Source organism: Asparagus officinalis, chromosome 3, assembly GCF_001876935.1.
Source record: "Asparagus officinalis chromosome 3, Aspof.V1, whole genome shotgun sequence".
Lineage (NCBI taxonomy): Eukaryota > Viridiplantae > Streptophyta > Magnoliopsida > Asparagales > Asparagaceae > Asparagus > Asparagus officinalis.
Genome location: NC_033796.1, coordinates 18,561,933 through 18,580,048, shown reverse-complemented (window position 1 = coordinate 18,580,048; position 18,116 = coordinate 18,561,933). Strand labels below are relative to the sequence as shown.

Below are 18,116 nucleotides of genomic sequence, written 5' to 3'. Positions count from 1 at the left end.
CTAGTTGGAGATCAGAGATTTTATCTCTTCTTTCATGGTAAGCTCTCACTTGCTCGCATCTCCACTCTGACAAGTTTTATCATCGCTTTCAGGCTTCTCTCTATCTGTCAGCAACATATAATTCATGCATCTGTTGTTAGGCATAGGAGGATGAGAAAATTTTCTCAATATCGGAGTTGGTGCGTCGGACAGTGTTATCGAGACGTAAGGCGCAATACGGAACGCAAAGATCCCTTACGCGCACCATGCGCAAGGCGCACAACGAGACGCGCGCCTCACTAATTAAAACGCATAACTCAAACTAATATTTACCAACATCATAAGACAGAAACATATAAGCAACATATTAGTTACCTATATCCAAAATTATGAGAATATCAACTTAAATCATCAAATTATGCTAACTGGATTTTTAAAGTAACAAAAAAGATACAAGAAACATGTATTTAAATCATCAAATTAAGTGATTAACAATTATGAGCATATGTTTATAAATTGTCACATAAAAAGACTAAGAAATATAATTAACAAACATGACTATTCATAATTTTCTAGTTAGTATTCTTAATTGATATTTGCTACTTAGCATAAAAAGATGAAGAATGAATGTAACAATTACATATTTATTTATTCATAATTTGCTAGTTAGCATGCTAATTATAGAAGGAAGTTACAATTAGCAAACAAGTATACTAAATTACTAATTATTGTTTCCTTTTTATAGGTTAAACATGAAAAGATAAAAATAGATTAGCAACTAGTAAGAAAGAATATATTACATGATATAAATATATAATTATGTAAATTATTTTAAAAAAAATAAAAGAGAGTATGTTACATAACGCAGGTGTGAGGCGCATGTGAGGCGCGCGTGAGGCGCACGCGAGGCGCGCGCCTCGCTGCGTGCAGCGCCCCGCCTCGCGTGCAGGGCGCATTTCCCCCAGGCCGAAGCGCCCCGCGCCCGGGACACGCCCAGGGCGCGCGTCTCAATAATCCTGGCGTCGGGCTCCTGCGCACTGTTCTGTCCAATAGGTTTTTCTAGCTAAGGACCTTCTGCATTGGGTTCTTCCGAGAGGTTACTCGAGACATCATCTGCATCTACAAATGTTGACTCACTCTCTGAGTCATCTGTCTTGTGCATGTCCTTGTACATTACCTTCTCGTTGAATATCACATCTCTGCTCCTGATCATCTTCTTGTTTTTGTTATCCCAAATGCGGTAGTCAAACTCATCTTCACCATACTCGATGAATGTGCATTTCTTAGACCTGGGATCAAGTTTATTCCTGCCTTGATCACTAATATACACATAAGCTACACAATCGAAAACTTTAAGATGTGAGAGATTTATATCCTTTTCGCACCATACCTCCTATGATATTCTGTACTCTAATGGAGCCGATGGACCTCAGTTGATCAAATAAACTGTTGCGTTGATTGCTTCTGCCCAGAACTGCTTCAGTAGACCTGACTACATCCGAATGCTTCTGGTTCTCTCTGTCAACGTTCTATTCATGCACTCAGACACACCATTATGCTAAGGTGTGTCAGGCACGGTTCTCTCCATTCTGATCCCGTGCTCATAGTAGAACTCCTTGATTCTGGTGTCTTCATACTCACCATTATTGTGTTTGTTCTAAGTTTCTTTATTCTCAGACCGATCTTATTCTTAACCATTGCTTCCCATCTCCTGAAAACTTCCAACACTTCTGACTTATGCTTCATAAAGTATACCCATACTTTCCGAGAGTGATCACCGATAAAAGTCACGAAGTAATGTTTCCCACCAATGGACGTGATGGTTATTGGTCTCCAAACATCTAAGTGAATAGGCTCAAGCTTCTCCTTCCTGGGGGTTCTGTCACTTGTCTGAAAGCTGACTCTCTTCTGTTTTTTAAATATGCATTCTTCACGCATGTCTAATTCAACTGATTCTAGACCTAGGAGTTTTTCCTTTGTGTGCATGATCTTCATCCTCTTCTCACTCATATGACCGAGTATCTGGTGCCACAGCCTTAAAGTCTCATCGCCTGCTACAACTAAGATCAAACAACGTGCATCTGCTATCATATACATGGTACCAGTTTTCTTACCTCGGGCAATCGTCATTGTGTCTTTTGAAATCCTCTAATCATCACCTTGGAAAGTCATAGTGTAGCCTTCACTAGCCAGTTGGCTTGCTGAGATTAAGTTTTTTTTAGGTCGGGAATATACCTGACATCCTTCAGCTCCCATATTTGACCCAATCAACTTAATCTTCACTACACCTATGTCAATAATAGCATATGGTTGATCATTATCAAGGTATACATTTCTAAGGTTTTTCGGGATACACTTCTCGAGGAATTTTTCTGAGAAGTAGCATGGAATGATGCTCTAGAGTCTAACACCCAAGACTCCTCCTTGCTCTCCAAAGATCACATCAATGCATCATCTCCTCCTGAGGTGGAAGCAACATTTGCATCTGCCTTTGCCTCCCACTCGTTCTGTGCACTCTTACACTGATTCTTGTAGTGCTTGGTTTTCCCGCACTTCCAACACTCGATAGCCTTCGAGCTGCTGGGATTCCTGGATTTGGGCCTCCTATCCTCTGATTTATTTTCTCTGGTTGAATTTCTACCTCTTGATTTTGTATGCAATACTGAAGAGGTTGTAGCTTCACCCGACTCTCTCCGTCGAATCTTCTCACTGAGAACCAGATCACGAATATCATCGAACTTCAACTTGTTGTTTCCCGACAAGCTACTCATATATGTGACTGTAGCATTCCGGTTTTCCGGTAGGGAAGACAAAAGGATCAACGCTCGTACTTCTTTATCAAACTCAATATCAATTGAACTCAATTGGTCGTGACTGTATTGAGTTCATTAAGATGATGTGCTACCGTACCTTCTGTCATTCGTAGATTGAATAACCGTCTCATCAAATAAACTTTGTTTAAGACTGATAGTTTCTCATACATATTTAAGAGCGTTGCCATAAGAACCGTCGTGATCTTTTCCTTTGCAATGTTAAAAGTAATATTGCGGGTTAACGTCAAACGAATAACCCCGAGGGCATTTCTGTGTAGAAGATTTCAATCTTCTTCCTTCATACCCTCCGGCTTCTTCCCTGAGAGAGGTTGATACAGATTTTTCTGATATAGATAATTCTCTATTTGTATTTTTTAGAATCCAAAATCTGATTCATCAAACTTCTCTAATCTCATATTTTCTTCATCTGCGGCCATCGCTCCCACTTGAATTTGACTTCCTCTAGATCGTTTCAGGCTCTGATACCAGTTGTTGGGGAATACCCGGGGCTACGCTAAACCCCTAAAACAACAAGAAACACAGAATAAAAAAATACACTAAGATTTACGAGGTTCGGCAAACTTGTCTACGTCCTCGGGAGCCACACAATTAATTTCTTATTAATCAAAAAAATATAATGCAAGAGCAGATCTCAAATTTGAGATCTCTCAATAAATGCTAATTATTACTGTAGTTACAATAATAATTCTCTTCTTTAATTCTCTCCCTCAAAATCAACTATTACCTTCTTGAATAATCCCTCAAAATCGAGCTGGAGAAAGAGAAGAGCAGGAGAAAAAAAGGAGGGACGCCGCCGCTAGAGAAGAGAGATCGCGTGAGAGAGAGAGAGAGAAGAAGAAGCCACTGAGAGAGGTTCTCTGGGTGTCCCTTTTATAGGGAAACTCTAGCGACAAGCTGGCGACAACATGTCGCTGGAGCTCGCCTGCAGTCTGCAGATCCTCGCTTGAGCTCGCATGGATCGAGCTCGCCCGCTCTCGACTCCGCTTGTCAGCATCGACCTCGGATGAAGCCCTCGAGCTCTCCTGCAAGGGGGTTTGACCTCGCCTGGAGGAGCTCGCCTGCAATGAGGTTCGACCTCGCCTGCAGGAGCTCGAGCTCACCTGAAGCGCCGACCTCGCCTGCAGCTAAACCTGGACCTCGCCTGAAGCCCGCTCGAGCTCGCCTGACCTTGCCTTCGACCTCGCCTGAGCTCGCCAGTGGCCCGCCTGACGGTTTGTGTCTACACCCGATACTAACACAAAGGCAACGAGGTGGTCTAAAAGAATATGGATGAAGGCAAAAAGAAGGATGCCAATAGATGTGAAACAAGGAGATGGTCCTCAACAGAGCCAAGTAACAGAAGAGTGTTCACAGAACTTAGCCAAAAGTATGAGATAAAGGTCTGTTGTAGAAAAGGAGGTTTGTGGAGTTTGTTGAGCTTGAGAGATCATTAACTGATACCAAAGCAGAAACATGCCTTCCTGTGCATTATTTTGGAGTCCACTCTTTCTAAACTAAGTAATTGGTGCAGGTATGCAAGATTTTAAATGTCGGATGTCGGGTTCAAGTCGGACGGCTAAAATTCATGTCGGATAGCGGAAATCAGGGATATATCGGAGGACATGAAAAAAATATCGGATTGCCACATCGGATGGTGTGCATATGTGTAATATAAATATCATAAATAAAATCTAAATACACTTAAAAAATTCTATTGTCTAAACATATAAAAGAGTAAATAACTTATGATGCTTAGGGTTGATGTTGAAGGAAAGAGGTGAGAAATTCGATATTAGCGGTTAAGAAGAGAGAAGATCGCCCGATATTGATGTCGAAGGAAGAGCTCGGAGAAGAGATCGATGAGATGTCGAAGGAGAGAGAAGATAAGAGACGGATATTACTTCGATCTTTTTTCCATTTCCCTTAACTTATCGGTTTTTGTCTTTGAAAGTAATATTAAGATAATCAAGAATTTAAACTCAAACCTGATTAGACAAACATAACCAAAAAATTTAAAAAACCATCTAATTTTTCAGATTAAAAAATCAGCCGACATAACCGACATATCACCCGACATATCCGCCCGACATATCCGACATATCCCCCGATATATCCGACATGAACCCTAAAAACACAATACGCATTGAAAATCTTCATATCGTGTCGGCTGGACCCTAAATCCGACATGTCGGCCGACATGTCGGCCGATATTTAAAACACTGCAGGTATGTAACATGTATGTCACCCAATTATCTTTTTATTTTGAAATGTCGAGTGATTAACTCACAATAGAAACCACACTTGAAGCTCACAATAAAACTCGACACTGAACTTCACACTAGAGAACAACCATTGACAACCATACTGCAATTAGACAAATACCAGAAACACATTATATTAGATGGCATCTTGCACCAATATCATGCACTCAGATGACGTTAATGCTATGGAAGCCAATAGCTACGCAAGAGTAGTAACTTCTAATTCCGACACACAAGTAATAGCTGGGCTGATATAAAACAACTAGTACTATGTAAATCTCAGAGGTTGTAGAACATAGACAAATTAACCAAAATTAGAAGTGGTCACAAAGAAGATGGAAAACTGACCAGAATCATAGGTGAAACACATCCAAGAAGAAACAGGGGAAAGATAGAACAAGTACCTGAAGGGGCGAAATCGATGACGTCCCTGTCCTCTAATACGAGGAGGACCTTCAGGATTTTCTTCACATTGCTTCATTTTGTTTAAGCATTTGGCAAGATAAGTTCCTTGTTGTGCCGCAACCTAAAGCATCATTTAACATGAAAAGCATAAAGAATGTATCATCACCTACTGCTAATGGAATTTAAACCATTAGATACAAACACCTATTTAGTCCAGTTACATGGAATACTTATCATCATAAACTGACCTGAGCTGTTGGAGGAAGCATCTTGACTTGTGAATCCACATTTGCAAGGGCTCTCTTAAAACGCTCTATGTCCAGTTCAACAGATTCACCTTCAGGATTAAAATCAGAATCCTTCAAGAGATCCAAAATATCTTTCATTTGCTTGCTTTTGAGATAGAGTTTCAACTGAGGGTATCTTTCGATTATATCATCTAAAACAACTTTGAGTTCTCTAACGGTCAATTTTCCCGAATTGTTTTTGTCTGCTTTCTGAAAAATTGACGATACATCTTCCTGGAAACAGAATAGTAAGCAAATGCTAATTAAAATATTGCAGAGTAACCATCTTGGGGGACATTACGTAGCAACAGTTAGGAAATATCACATATACAAACAATTAGGACAGAACACACGGGGATAATTTTTTGAAGAGGGACATATTTCTGCCAAATCCTTAAGGCAGCAAACTAGACTAATAAATCATGTCAACAAATATATCCATCATTATTAAATTATATAATATCCTATCCAACATGTTCTGTCTTTAACCTCCGGTTTGTGCCAACTCTCTCAGATAGATGAATTGTTGAAAAAAGAAAGCAAATTATAAATTCCTTTATTAGCAAGAACATCTGAGCCAGATGTAGTACATGATCCACTCTTTCTAGCTGAATCTACAAATATAGGATGTTCTTCTACGATACGAATTATAGGTTAATAAATGAAAACAGATACTAGCTAAAAATGATCATCAACACAGCATGCAAATGGTTTGATTTTTTTTCCCATACCAAGACCTTCCGCTGGTTTATAGTGGCACAATCCCCAAGTGCATACACATCATCACTTCCAAGTACTCTAAGCCACTCGTCAGTTGCCAACACACGCCGACCAGCCTGAACAAAAGAAAACATTATGATTAAGAAAATATAAAAACGTTTACCTAGCACTAGTATTCACAAACAAATCTTAAATACGAAAAGATTGTGAGTATAGAAGGACCTGGCCAATTTCTTTCATAAGGTCCAATATGATTGGGCGAGTACCAATGCCAGTGGACCAGACTGCCATCCCGTAAGGCACAGAAATTTCTCCTGTTGATGGATTTGTCATCGTGATGGCCTTATCAGAAACCTTGACGACTCGGAAATTTGTTTTCACATCAATGCCATCCCTTTGAAATTTCTCTTCAGCAAATTGAGTAATCCTCTTGTCAAACCTAGACAACAAGACATACAATAACCAGTTTAAATCATGACTTGATAATACGCGAAGTATGTTTTCTTTGACAGAATTCAGGAGGATATCCTCCAGAATATTATTTTAGAAAGTGAAATACAACAAAAGATGCGATGCATTGAAATCATATTATTTAAGGCAAAACACTTACATCGTCAAGATATGATCACCAGCTTCAATCAATGATATTTTCACTAGATCTCGAATGTTAGGATACAGCTTAGCCAAATCTTCAGAAACGAAATCATGGAGTTCTGCTGCAAACTCTACCCCAGTCGGACCTCCACCAATCACAATAAAATGTAGAGTTTTTCTCCTCTCTTCTTCACTAAGATTAGGTAGAGCTGCCTTCTCAAAGCAGTTCATCACACTTTTCCGAATTCTTTGAGCATCCTCTATTTCCTGCACAAAGTTACAGTCTGTTGAAGGACATCATTGATTGATGATGGATGAATTATATAAGAATGTATAGTAAACAAAAGAATGGACGATACACAAATGTCATACAAAAGTCAAGCTAGTGGAAACAAAACACAGTTAGTATTATATAACACGATTAGTACCAAAATATAATGTTTTTTCTTTTATTTTTTTCAGCTAAAAATAAAAATGCACCTTTAGGAAATGGCAGTTCTCAGTCACACCAGGCGTGTTGAATGTATTTGGCCTAGCTCCAATAGCAATAACCAAGTAGTCATAATCTACTGCAAATTCGCCAGTGCCATCTAAGTTTGTCCCTATATTAGATCGACAATGAACCTTCTTGCTCTTTGGGTCGATCTTAAAACATTCAGCTTCCCAGAATTTGATGTCTGCCTTTTTCTGTCAAAACAATAACATGAAATTTGTCAAGCTCATACATAAATAAAATTCCTATAAAGAAACGCCAAACCACAAGAACAATAATCTAGAATTAGCATATAAGCATGTGGGTTTGGATTTGAATGACTTGTCTGTCGTGTTTGTGTGTGTGTGTGTGCATGTAACAATGATTTGTATCATTAAGGCGTAACGAGATTGCATGAAAAATTACAAACTTAAGAACCAAGTTGTTGACAGTAAAATAAGTATCCTGTGAAGAATCAAATTAATAACCAATAAAAAGACTTATCTCATTATCTTTACGGCCAATGGTCATAGTATCCATAGGCATGTTTACTCAGCTATTACCAGATTCCACAAGCAATAGATTAAGACACTGGTCAAGTACAACAGAATAACATGAACTTGTCTTACTTTCCGCCATCTTGAACTTCCATTGAACTTGTATTAGTTCACTACAATCTCCATCTTCAAATTTTATTAAGTTTGTATTATTTTACACAATCTTATAGTTTTATTACATGTAATTCATCAATATAATCAAGATTTTTATGAAGGCAGTAAAAGGGGAAAAAACATACCTTTTTTATGATATTACGGATTGGTTCAGCAATACTACGTGGTTCCACCGTTCCACATGTGACACTTGGTAACAAAGGGGTAAATGCAAAATAGTTACGAGGTGATATCACTTGTACATCATACAAGGAACTATCTAGAGTTTTCAAAAAACTGGTCCCTGCCCAACCAGTTCCAAGAACTACAACTTTCTTCCTGTTAGATGCTTGAGATAATTCAGAACCAATGTCTGACTTGGAATCAGCATATGCCACTAGTCCTCCGCCACTGCAAAGGAGAATACAAGCTACGATGTTAGAAACAATAATAAGCCAAATTGAAAAAGTCATTGGTTTATATCATGTCTTAATCAAGATAACCTCATTAAGTTTTTCTTTCCCTTTTTTCTTTTTTTTTTTTTGTGTGTGGAAGGGTATTCTGATAGCAGTTTGCTTTATACTTACTGATAAACTGAAGCTAAAGGGGGTTGAACCAATCTAAGTTACAGACAGAGATGATATCTCGTACAAGATATGAAATGCATGAAACATACTAACTACAAAAGAATAACTCCAGACAGAAAATTTGAAATTTTGTGATTAATTGGAAGTCTTAGCCCGATGAAGTACTTTTTTACCAAAGTGTTGAATTGCATACTATGATGTGCAATATCAGTGATTAGAATATACTTCTTTAAAGGGCAAGGATGCACTTCATTTGCACCATATACAGAAATATGAGAGAAGATAGTTCACATCCGAATACATCCACTTCAATAATCCATCTAATGAAGAATTTTGTTTCTTGTCCCAACTTATCTACTTAAGGAGACATCCAACTTCCATGTTATGTTTTATGTACTAGACACGTCCAATGCATCCAGATCATGCTTTTATCTAGTCCTTCAAATATACATTCCTAGATCTTTGAGAAAAGGCAGAAAAATAGTCATATTTTTTGATAATAAACACGCATACGTTCAGTTATTTTAATGTTTCATGATTGTTGAACAGAACCATAATTTGTTTCTTTTATTCAATATAAGTTTGTCACATTATGTTAAATGCCCCTTTTGGGACAACAATCCCAAGAACAATATCCATATCCTTTTCCTCATATACTTCTTGCATATGAGATACTAGTCTAGTCAATCATTGCTCCAATGCACTTTCTCACCGCCAGCTTTCATACTTCGGGAAATTAAGCTTGTGAATCTCCTGTCAAATGTCCTTCTACATTTGGAATGAACGTCAATAGAGTGTTTTGTAGAAACGGCGAAAACATTGGAGAAGATTAGAAAAAATAAAGTCGATAGGCATTTGGAAGTTTCACGGTCGACCGCGAGTGGCGCGGCGGTCGACCTCAAACGTGCACAACACAGGAAAAAGTCTCTGGACTTTTGGCGGTCAACCGCGTCGGCTGGCGCGACGGTCGACCGCGAGACCCTGTAATGGATTTTTAATTTCTATCGTTAGCCACTGTCGACCGCAACTAGCACGACGGTCGACCAGGTGTCGGGTCTGGGCCTAAACTTAGTTTTCTGTTATGTTTGGGATTTGTGTTTGGTATAAATACCAACACACGTTTTAGGGTTTCTTTAACTTTGATTGATGATAGAATTTGGGATATTTGGAGCACAGAAAAGAGGTATTTTCTAAGCTATTGATTAGGGTTTTGTTTGGATAGAATTATAGATTTGTTGGTGAGATTAATTGGTGAGTTCGAGTGATTTGTAATCTCAGTTTGTACTCTTCTTCTCTATTTGTGAAAACCCCATCCCGTTCTTACCCGGTGGATGTTGGCAACTTGCTGAACCACGTTAAAATTAGTTGTTTGTGTTTGTGTCGTTATTTTGTATTGCTTGGCTTTCTCTCTCGACGTTTGTGTTTGGTTCCTCAAAGCACAATATATTAGCTTCCGCGCACAACAAGTGGTATCAGAGCTCCAGCCTACGCTTGGGGATTAGGTGGAGGAGTAGATCACTTTGGAAGCTCGTCTAGGGTTTCAGTTGGTGGTCAAGGTGAGATTTTTACTATTGTGGATCTTGTCTTCTATCGTGTTGAATGTGAGATTTTTTAGAGACTCTTGTTAGGGTTTCGGTTGAAGGTAAAAATCTACCTTTCTCGTAGTTTGGATCTATTTTCTTTTAGTTTGTTCCGTATTGGTTTGTTGGTGCTTTGAGAAAGATGACTGAGAAAGAAGGATTTGAGGCTGTGATATTCGAGTATTGATATTGTGCATGGATTATTAAGGAGTGTTTTAACCTGCAGATTGAAGTTCTTTGAGTACATTTGTATGAGAAAGAAGACCGAGGCAGAGTTTGGCACTTCTATCCATCGATCGAGAGGTCTTTTAGGTGGTGTTCATTTAGGCATTTAGGGGCCTTCTAAGGAGGTATCATTGAGAGGTAATCAGTATTTGGCTTCCGTAGTTAGGGACTGTTCTAGGCATTGGTGGGTTGTAATCAAGTCCCGTTGGTGTGAAGTCCTAGAAGTCAACAACATATGGACTATGGAGGAAGTGTATTGGCAGAAAGGTTACATGTCATTCTGTTTTTAGTATGGGTTCTTTCTTATATTTGTGCTAAGCTCACGGCAGTTTGAGACACTTCATTGGAAAGGAAACATTGGGGCGACGAGATGAGATAACTGTAGGCTGTCTAAAAATTACTACAGATAATCGATCCCCACAAAACAACAGATGACGAAAGATACAATCTGACGTCATTTATGTCAACAAACAAAAGTTACAATCTGACGACCTTCGCAACAGTCAATGAAAGTTACAATGTGAAGACTTTCACAGCAACATGCGAGAGTTACAAATTGATGACTCTCACATTCCACAAGGGCCAGGTGTAAAGATTACAAGATGATAATTTGTACAAAAGTCAAAAAAAGAGATTACAATTGACGATCTCTGCAAATCCAAAAGTGGAAACCCTTTTCCGCGTCCCAGAAGCTCAAAACGCAGGGGTCACCCTGCACTTCCAAGGCAAAATGCAAGGATCGCACTCACGTTGCCAAGCTCAAGCGCAGAGGTCACTACGTGTTGCCAAGCTCAAACGCAGATGTTGCCATGTGTTCCAGATCCCAAACGCAGAGGTCACACTCACGTTGCCAATCTCAAGTGCAGAGGTCACCACGTATTGCCAAGCTCAAACGCAAAGGTTGCCATGCGTTCCAGATCCCAAACGCAGAGGTCGCACTCACGTTGCCAAGCTCAAACGCAGAGGTCGCCATGCGCTCCAGATCTCAAATACAGAGGTCGTCATGCGTTCCAGATCTCAAACGCAGAGGTCACACCCGCATTCCCAAGCTCAAACGCAGAGGTCACCATGCGTTCCAGATCTCAAACGCAGAGGTCGCCATGCGTTCCAGATCCCAAACACAGAGATCGTACCCGCGTTGCCAAGCTCAAACGTAGAGGTCGCCATGCGTTCTAGATCCCAAACACAGAGGTCGGCATTCGCTTTCAGATCTCAAACGCAGAGGTCGCCCTATGTTGCCAAGCTCACAGGCAGAGGTCGCCAGACGCAGAGTTCACCCGCGTCCCTTTCTCTAGAACGCGACCATTGTATTTTGACTTAGGGACTATTTTCAGAACTGTCCCATTAAGGTATGAGCACAGTTAAGGGCCTGTTAAGGGCCTGTTAAGGGGTACCTTACCCCTTAATAACCCTATAAATAGGGCTGAACAAAGGAGATTAAAGAGGAGAAAAGGGGCCCAAAAAAAGAGGAGGTCATCTTCATCAAAAGGGCTTCTTGGAGAGGATTCTTGGAGCATTCTTGAAGCTTTTGGCTTGCTCTTTAAACCCATTTGGGTTAGTTCTCTTGGAGGTTCATCCCTTCTCTAAAATCAATCCTTCTTGGGATTCAAACTCGGCTAGAGTTCTCAACTCTCTTACAGAGAGTTTCTAACATGTTCAAACAAGTTCCCCCAAACTCATGTAGAATTCCGGACTTGTCTTGCAAGTTCTTGATACTCATACAGAGAGTTCTCAAACTCGGCTGGGGTTATAAACTTGTCTCGCAAATTCTCTTAAGGCATCAAGTCAAGGAGAAGAGACCAACGGCCCGTAAAGTTGAAGTGCTCGGATCGTCAACGGGATACAAGATTCAAACCCCCATCGTCACAAAGAAAGAACTCAGTTTTAAACAAAGGGAGGGTTTCATTCTTCCCTCTTTTGTAAATCGGGGAACTGATAAAGAGAAGTTATATTGAGAGGATTGTAATCATTCTTTTTCTAAGTCAGTTAGAGAGAATAACACAGATTCAATTCTCGATTGTCTCGCAATTTTTCGTGCATACAATGATAGTTTTGATGGATCTTTCCTTGCTGGAGGAGGATCGACGTGGGTTGTCGAGCATTGGGTTACAGAGGAGTTTTGAAACTTCGATATATTTAGGTCATCTTAGTCATCGGTTGCCGACTGCTATGAGTGAAGATTTTAGACCTGATGGAGCTACTTCAGATTTTAGGTTACATCGCATGTTTGGTTGCCTAATATTTGGTCACATCGAGAATGTGAGATTTGATCCGATTGCATATTTGGGATACAGAAGCTCGTTTGGTTATCAGTTGGGAGACTCTGATTTTGTTCTGAGCAAGTATGTTACTTTTGACTCTCGGCAGGTGGAGAGTATTGATCAAATCGTTGGGATATCGCAGCTTGTAGATGGTGGTGCTACTTCATGTTTGATGGAGATTACTCCACATACTTCAGATCATACTGTATCGTTTGAGATTCCAGGTGAGGTGACACAGTTTGGGAATCATTTAGATTTGGATGCAGATGATGAGTTGGTTGATTCGAGTGTAGCTGGTGGATATAGTTTCGATTTGGATATGGCTGTCTGTTCATCTCAGTTAGAGGTGTTTAGTTTGTTTTATTTTGGGGCCATTGAGAGAGCTATCAGCCGCAGATTTGTTAGTGAAGAGTTAATAACTCTTCTATTTTATTGAGGGTCTTTGGAGGCCGTTGGGTAAACTACGTGAAGGCTTGATTTCTTAGGCAAGAGGATACATAGACAAACATTTTATGATGCAGCCAATTTGGTGAGTTGATACCAACGTTTGAAGAGTGATCACATTTCTATTTGAGTTTCGACTTGTTGTGGATTGAGTCCGTTGTCGTAAATTTGTTTTCACTTCGTACTGGACGCAACAAGAGGGACATTTGGTTTGGTTGGTGTCGGCTCAGTTTTGGGGAAACTTCGCCGAGGTGAAGAATTATAAAAACGATAAAAATATTAGAGAAGATCAGGAAAAATGAAGCTGACAGACATTTGAAAGTTTCACGATCGATCGCAAGTGGCGCGACGGTCGACCGCAAACGTGCACAGTACAGGAAAAAGTCTATGGACTTTTGGCGGTCGACCACTTGGTTGGCACGGTGGTCGACCGCGAGACCTTATAATAGATTTTTAGTTTCTGTCGTTGGTCACGATCGACCGCGACTATAGCAGCGGTCGACCGTGTGTCGGGTCTGGGCCTGGGCTTGGTTTCCTGCTCTGTTTGGGATTTGTATTTGGTATAAATACCAACACACGTTTTAGAGTTTTTTTGGCTTTGATTGGTGATAGAATTGGGGATATTTGGAGCATAGAAAAGAAGTATTTTTTGAGCTATTGGTTAGGGTTTTGTTTAGAGAGAATTAGAGATTTGTTGGTGAGATTAATTGGTAAGTTCGGGTAATTTATAATTTCAGTTTGTACTCCTCTTTTTGCCCTGTGGACGTAGGCAACTTGCCGAACCACGTTAAAATTGGTTGTTTGTGTTTGTGCCGTTATTTTGCATTGTTTGGCTTTCTCTCTCGGCGTTTGTGTTTAGTTCCTTGAAGCAAAACAATTGGCTTCCGCGCACAACTTGTTCCATAAAAATTTAGAGATGCAAACACTCATGTTATCAGATTGTGGCAATATTGACTTACACTGGAGTACAATTGCCTCAAAAAGGCGTGCTAACTAGATTCATAGATCCCAACCATATTTTTCTGGTAAATCTTATTCGTATCCTTGTATTCGTATACTCCTTTTGTATTTCTCTCTTTTCTCTCTCTTTTCTTATTTTCTCTTTTTTAATAGAAAACTAATATTTATTCTGATTAATAAATTTCTGGACATGTATACTCTGGCTGTGTTTGGTTTGAGACAAAACAATGGAAAAGAAAATGGAATTGAAAGAGAAAAGAAAAGAAAATGAAGTAAAAAAAAAAGAATCTCTTTGTTGTTTGGTTAGGAGGAGAATTGAAAAGAAAAATTGGAAAGAAAATAATAATAGTTTAATAAAACCAAGGTAACAACTACAATTAACTTATGTTATGTACAAACTATATATTAGTAATTTTTATAAATTTATATTTCTATATAAAAATCAATACTAGTGTTTTTGGTCCTTTATAAGAAAAGATCTATGTTTAGTAAATGACTATATTCCCGTGCTCACAAAATTTTATAATAAGTTTTTATTTCCAATATCAGTCCCTTACATCTTTCATATTTTGAAATGAGTATCTCATTTCATTGAAATTGCTATTAGGTCCTTAAATTCTTACGTGGTTTTAAAATTGGTCCTTCAACTCATTTAAATTGCTTGTAGACCGCTTTATTCTCATGAACTGTGAAGTTAGTCCCCACAATTAAAGAGTAAAAGTAACAATTGAGAGATTAGTTTGAAACAATCTATTAGAATTGGGACTTAGTGGCAATTTCAATGACTGCATAGAACAATTCTGAATTAACTTAAATTTTTTGAGGAGATGGTAAAAATTTAATCATTTGAGCTCAGCTCAAGCAATGAAAGATGCAAGGGACTGATATTTTTTTTAATTTATAGCAAACCTACATAGGAAGATAGTCGTTTCTCTATGCCATATGGGGCCCACATAAAATCAATTGGGTGACAAACAAAATGGGTGACGGCGTATGAGTATGCCTTGGGAGTTCATCCCCTTCCTCTATCCCCTTCATCCCGATGAAATTTTCCCCAGCTTTCACTAGGTCCCAGTGAGGAAACAGAATGAGGAAAATGCAATCCATTTTCCTTCCAAATTTCTCCCGTTTCCTTTTTCTTTTTACTTTTCTTTCAAACCAAACAGTTAATTGTGATTTTTCTTCTCACTTTTTTTTCCTTTCTTCCAATTTCAGTCGAACCAAACACAACCAAAAAGAAAATTTCACATACAGGGGAGCAGACTGTGTACAAACCCTCCAGTTGTCTGTTTTAACAGGGTAATCTGTGATAGATACGAACAAATCTTTTCCTAAATGCTCAAACTAGAAAACAGATACTAAAACAAAATGGCAACGTTCTCCTTTTGTTAGGGACTTGGGTAGTATGGGCTGCCTAAAGTCCCACATCGAGTAAAATGGGAAACTTGATGGGGTATTTAAGTAGCTTGGTTCTTCTCCCTTAACAGCTAGCTTTTAAGGGTGGGTTCCCCAAGTTGCTTGGATCCTAACAATTTGTATCAGAGCTGTTGTCGGCGTCACGAAAAGGGCTACCTGTGGAGGGGCTGACCGGTAGAGGGGCTGATCAGAAAGGCCGAGTGAAGCAACGCCGAGTGAAGCATCATAGAGTGCAGCCGCCGGGACGTCGGCTCTCAGGGGCGGTGCTATGTTAGGGACTTGGATAGTATGGGCTGCCTAAAGTCCCACATCGAGTAAAATGGAAAACTTGATGGGGTATTTAAGTAGCTTGGTTCTTCCCTCTTAACAGCTAGCTTTTAAGGGTGGGTTCCCCAAGTTGCTTGGATCCTAACACCTTTTGGTTAGTAACATTAATTCTAGGGTTTGAAAAACTTCATCACTAGCGGAAATTCAATTTTCACTTATATTTTTCCCGCAAACCCTCTCGTCGTGTCTATAACTCTCGTGTGAGCTCTCGGTACCGTGAAGATCCAAGGAATTAAACGCTAAAAATCCTCTAAAAAGCAAGAAATTCCACATCAGAAAGTATAATTTCCAAAAATAGAAATGCAGTATCCAGTCTAGGGTTTCAAGCGATCAGACGTACGCAAATACAGATAAACCAAAAGATCAAATATTGTAAAGCAAGAGAAAGGTGAAGACCTGACGGTGAAAACGACGACGAGCTTCGTGAACGTCGGATTCTTTAGAGCTTTCGAAGCCCGATCGAAGAAGAAAGCACCGACCCGCATCGTTTTTCTTTTTATTTTAATTTTTTTGTGAAAATTCTGAAAATAAATTGGACGAGCGGAGAGAGGGCGTAGAGGAGGAATAAAACTTGGTATAGGAGCGGTTTTGATGGGTAATGCGAGCATAAGTAGGAACGCGCGTCTTCTAGAAACCCTACACTAGGGCGCTGTTTAAGAGCGTCCATAAATTACTTCTATTCTCACTCCGCCGTTTTAGGAGTTCGCGCACGCCTATGATAAAAACTCGTAGGATATGGCTGTAAATATATATTCATTATATTAGTTGTTACGATGTATGAGATTACGTTAATATTGTTATATGTATATTAGATCTTTGGATAAAAATAACGGATAAAAATGTTTTTTCTTTTTTAAAATAGAGAATAAAATATATGATTTATAGAAATTTAAAAGACGAGGACTAGGAATTTCCAAGATATGAAGTATAGTGCACTAAGATGAGATAATGAAAAAATGAGTCAAAAAGAATTATTAGTTGTGAAATGTGAGAGCTCTTAGAATTTGCCAAGTGGCAAAAACATGCAACTAGGTTTTTACTTTATTAGTATAGTATATGTTGATAATTTCTATTGATATATAATTTACATTAAGGATTTTTTTTCTCGAAGATAGATATTTTTAATTATCATGACGGTTTAGATCAACCGATCACTTGCATTGAAAGATAGGCTCAACTGAAGTAAGAAAAAATAATTTATTTTCCACGTCAAAAGCTATAAATATTGACTTTTATGATTTTTGTATATAGTTTGTAATACACCAGGAAGACAAGGAAAAGATACACCTTAATTTATTGCTTGGTCCTCAAGCTTATCTTCCATATATTGCAACACATGCTTCAAAGAATTATTTCTTTTTTAAGAATTCATTATAGTATTATGTTAAAGATAATCACATGTCTTAATAGTTAGAAAACACACAAAAGGTATGTATTAGAAAATTCGTAAATATGAAATCTTACTTATTTTATAAATATGAAATATTGCTTCAAAGTTTCTGCGCCAACATTAACAATATTAATTACTTTTCACTCATAAATCGATATTTGGGAACACACAATAATTTATTCTCCACTTCCTTCATCAAAATTGTTTACAGAAGATTTGAGAAGATCCATACTTTTAACATGCATATATTTGTACAAATGAATTACCAAATGATTAGTGCTAGGCACTTTCAAGTTTTGGAAGACTAGAGTCCCGTAGTTTTATTTTCTTTGTATGTTTTGTTTTTTTAATTACTTTTATAGCTTTGGAACGGTTCTTATGAACTAATTGTTATGTACTGTACTTTATTTTTATTTTAATCTATGTAGCCTCCCCTCGCTCTTTCCTTTGCCAACAAATTTGCCAAAAGATTAACAAGTATTGCATAGAGTACATGCATATTTGTACAAATGAATCACCAAAAGAAGTACAAGTTAAAAATCATGAGTGTATTTAGCGGACGAATTAATTATGTTTCTTTTTCGACTTGGCCTCCAAGAAAAGTGCATGCAGAGATCGGACAGGTTCAGAGATCGTAGGAAAAGGCAATAGCATATTCTTTCTCTTTTTTTCTTTCGGAACCCAAAACTTGTGGGCCCACTATACTCAACCCCCACTGTAAATGGGCCCACCAATTAGAGCACAA

At 38.7% G+C, this 18,116-nt stretch overlaps 1 protein-coding gene across 1 annotated transcript in view; it reads right to left on the bottom strand.

Moving 5' to 3' along the window:
- The window catches only part of LOC109833241 (external alternative NAD(P)H-ubiquinone oxidoreductase B3, mitochondrial-like), a 21,298-nt gene extending 4,752 nt beyond the window's left edge, over positions 1-16,546 (bottom strand). Inside the window, exons 1-8 of the mRNA XM_020400840.1 lie at positions 16,378-16,546; positions 8,328-8,592; positions 7,540-7,746; positions 7,076-7,326; positions 6,688-6,904; positions 6,477-6,581; positions 5,707-5,979; positions 5,458-5,579 (exon numbers count right to left, since the gene is read on the bottom strand). Coding sequence (XP_020256429.1) covers positions 5,458-5,579; positions 5,707-5,979; positions 6,477-6,581; positions 6,688-6,904; positions 7,076-7,326; positions 7,540-7,746; positions 8,328-8,592; positions 16,378-16,466 — 1,529 coding nt within the window. The 5' untranslated portion in view covers positions 16,467-16,546. The remainder of the gene's footprint in view (positions 1-5,457; positions 5,580-5,706; positions 5,980-6,476; positions 6,582-6,687; positions 6,905-7,075; positions 7,327-7,539; positions 7,747-8,327; positions 8,593-16,377) is intronic.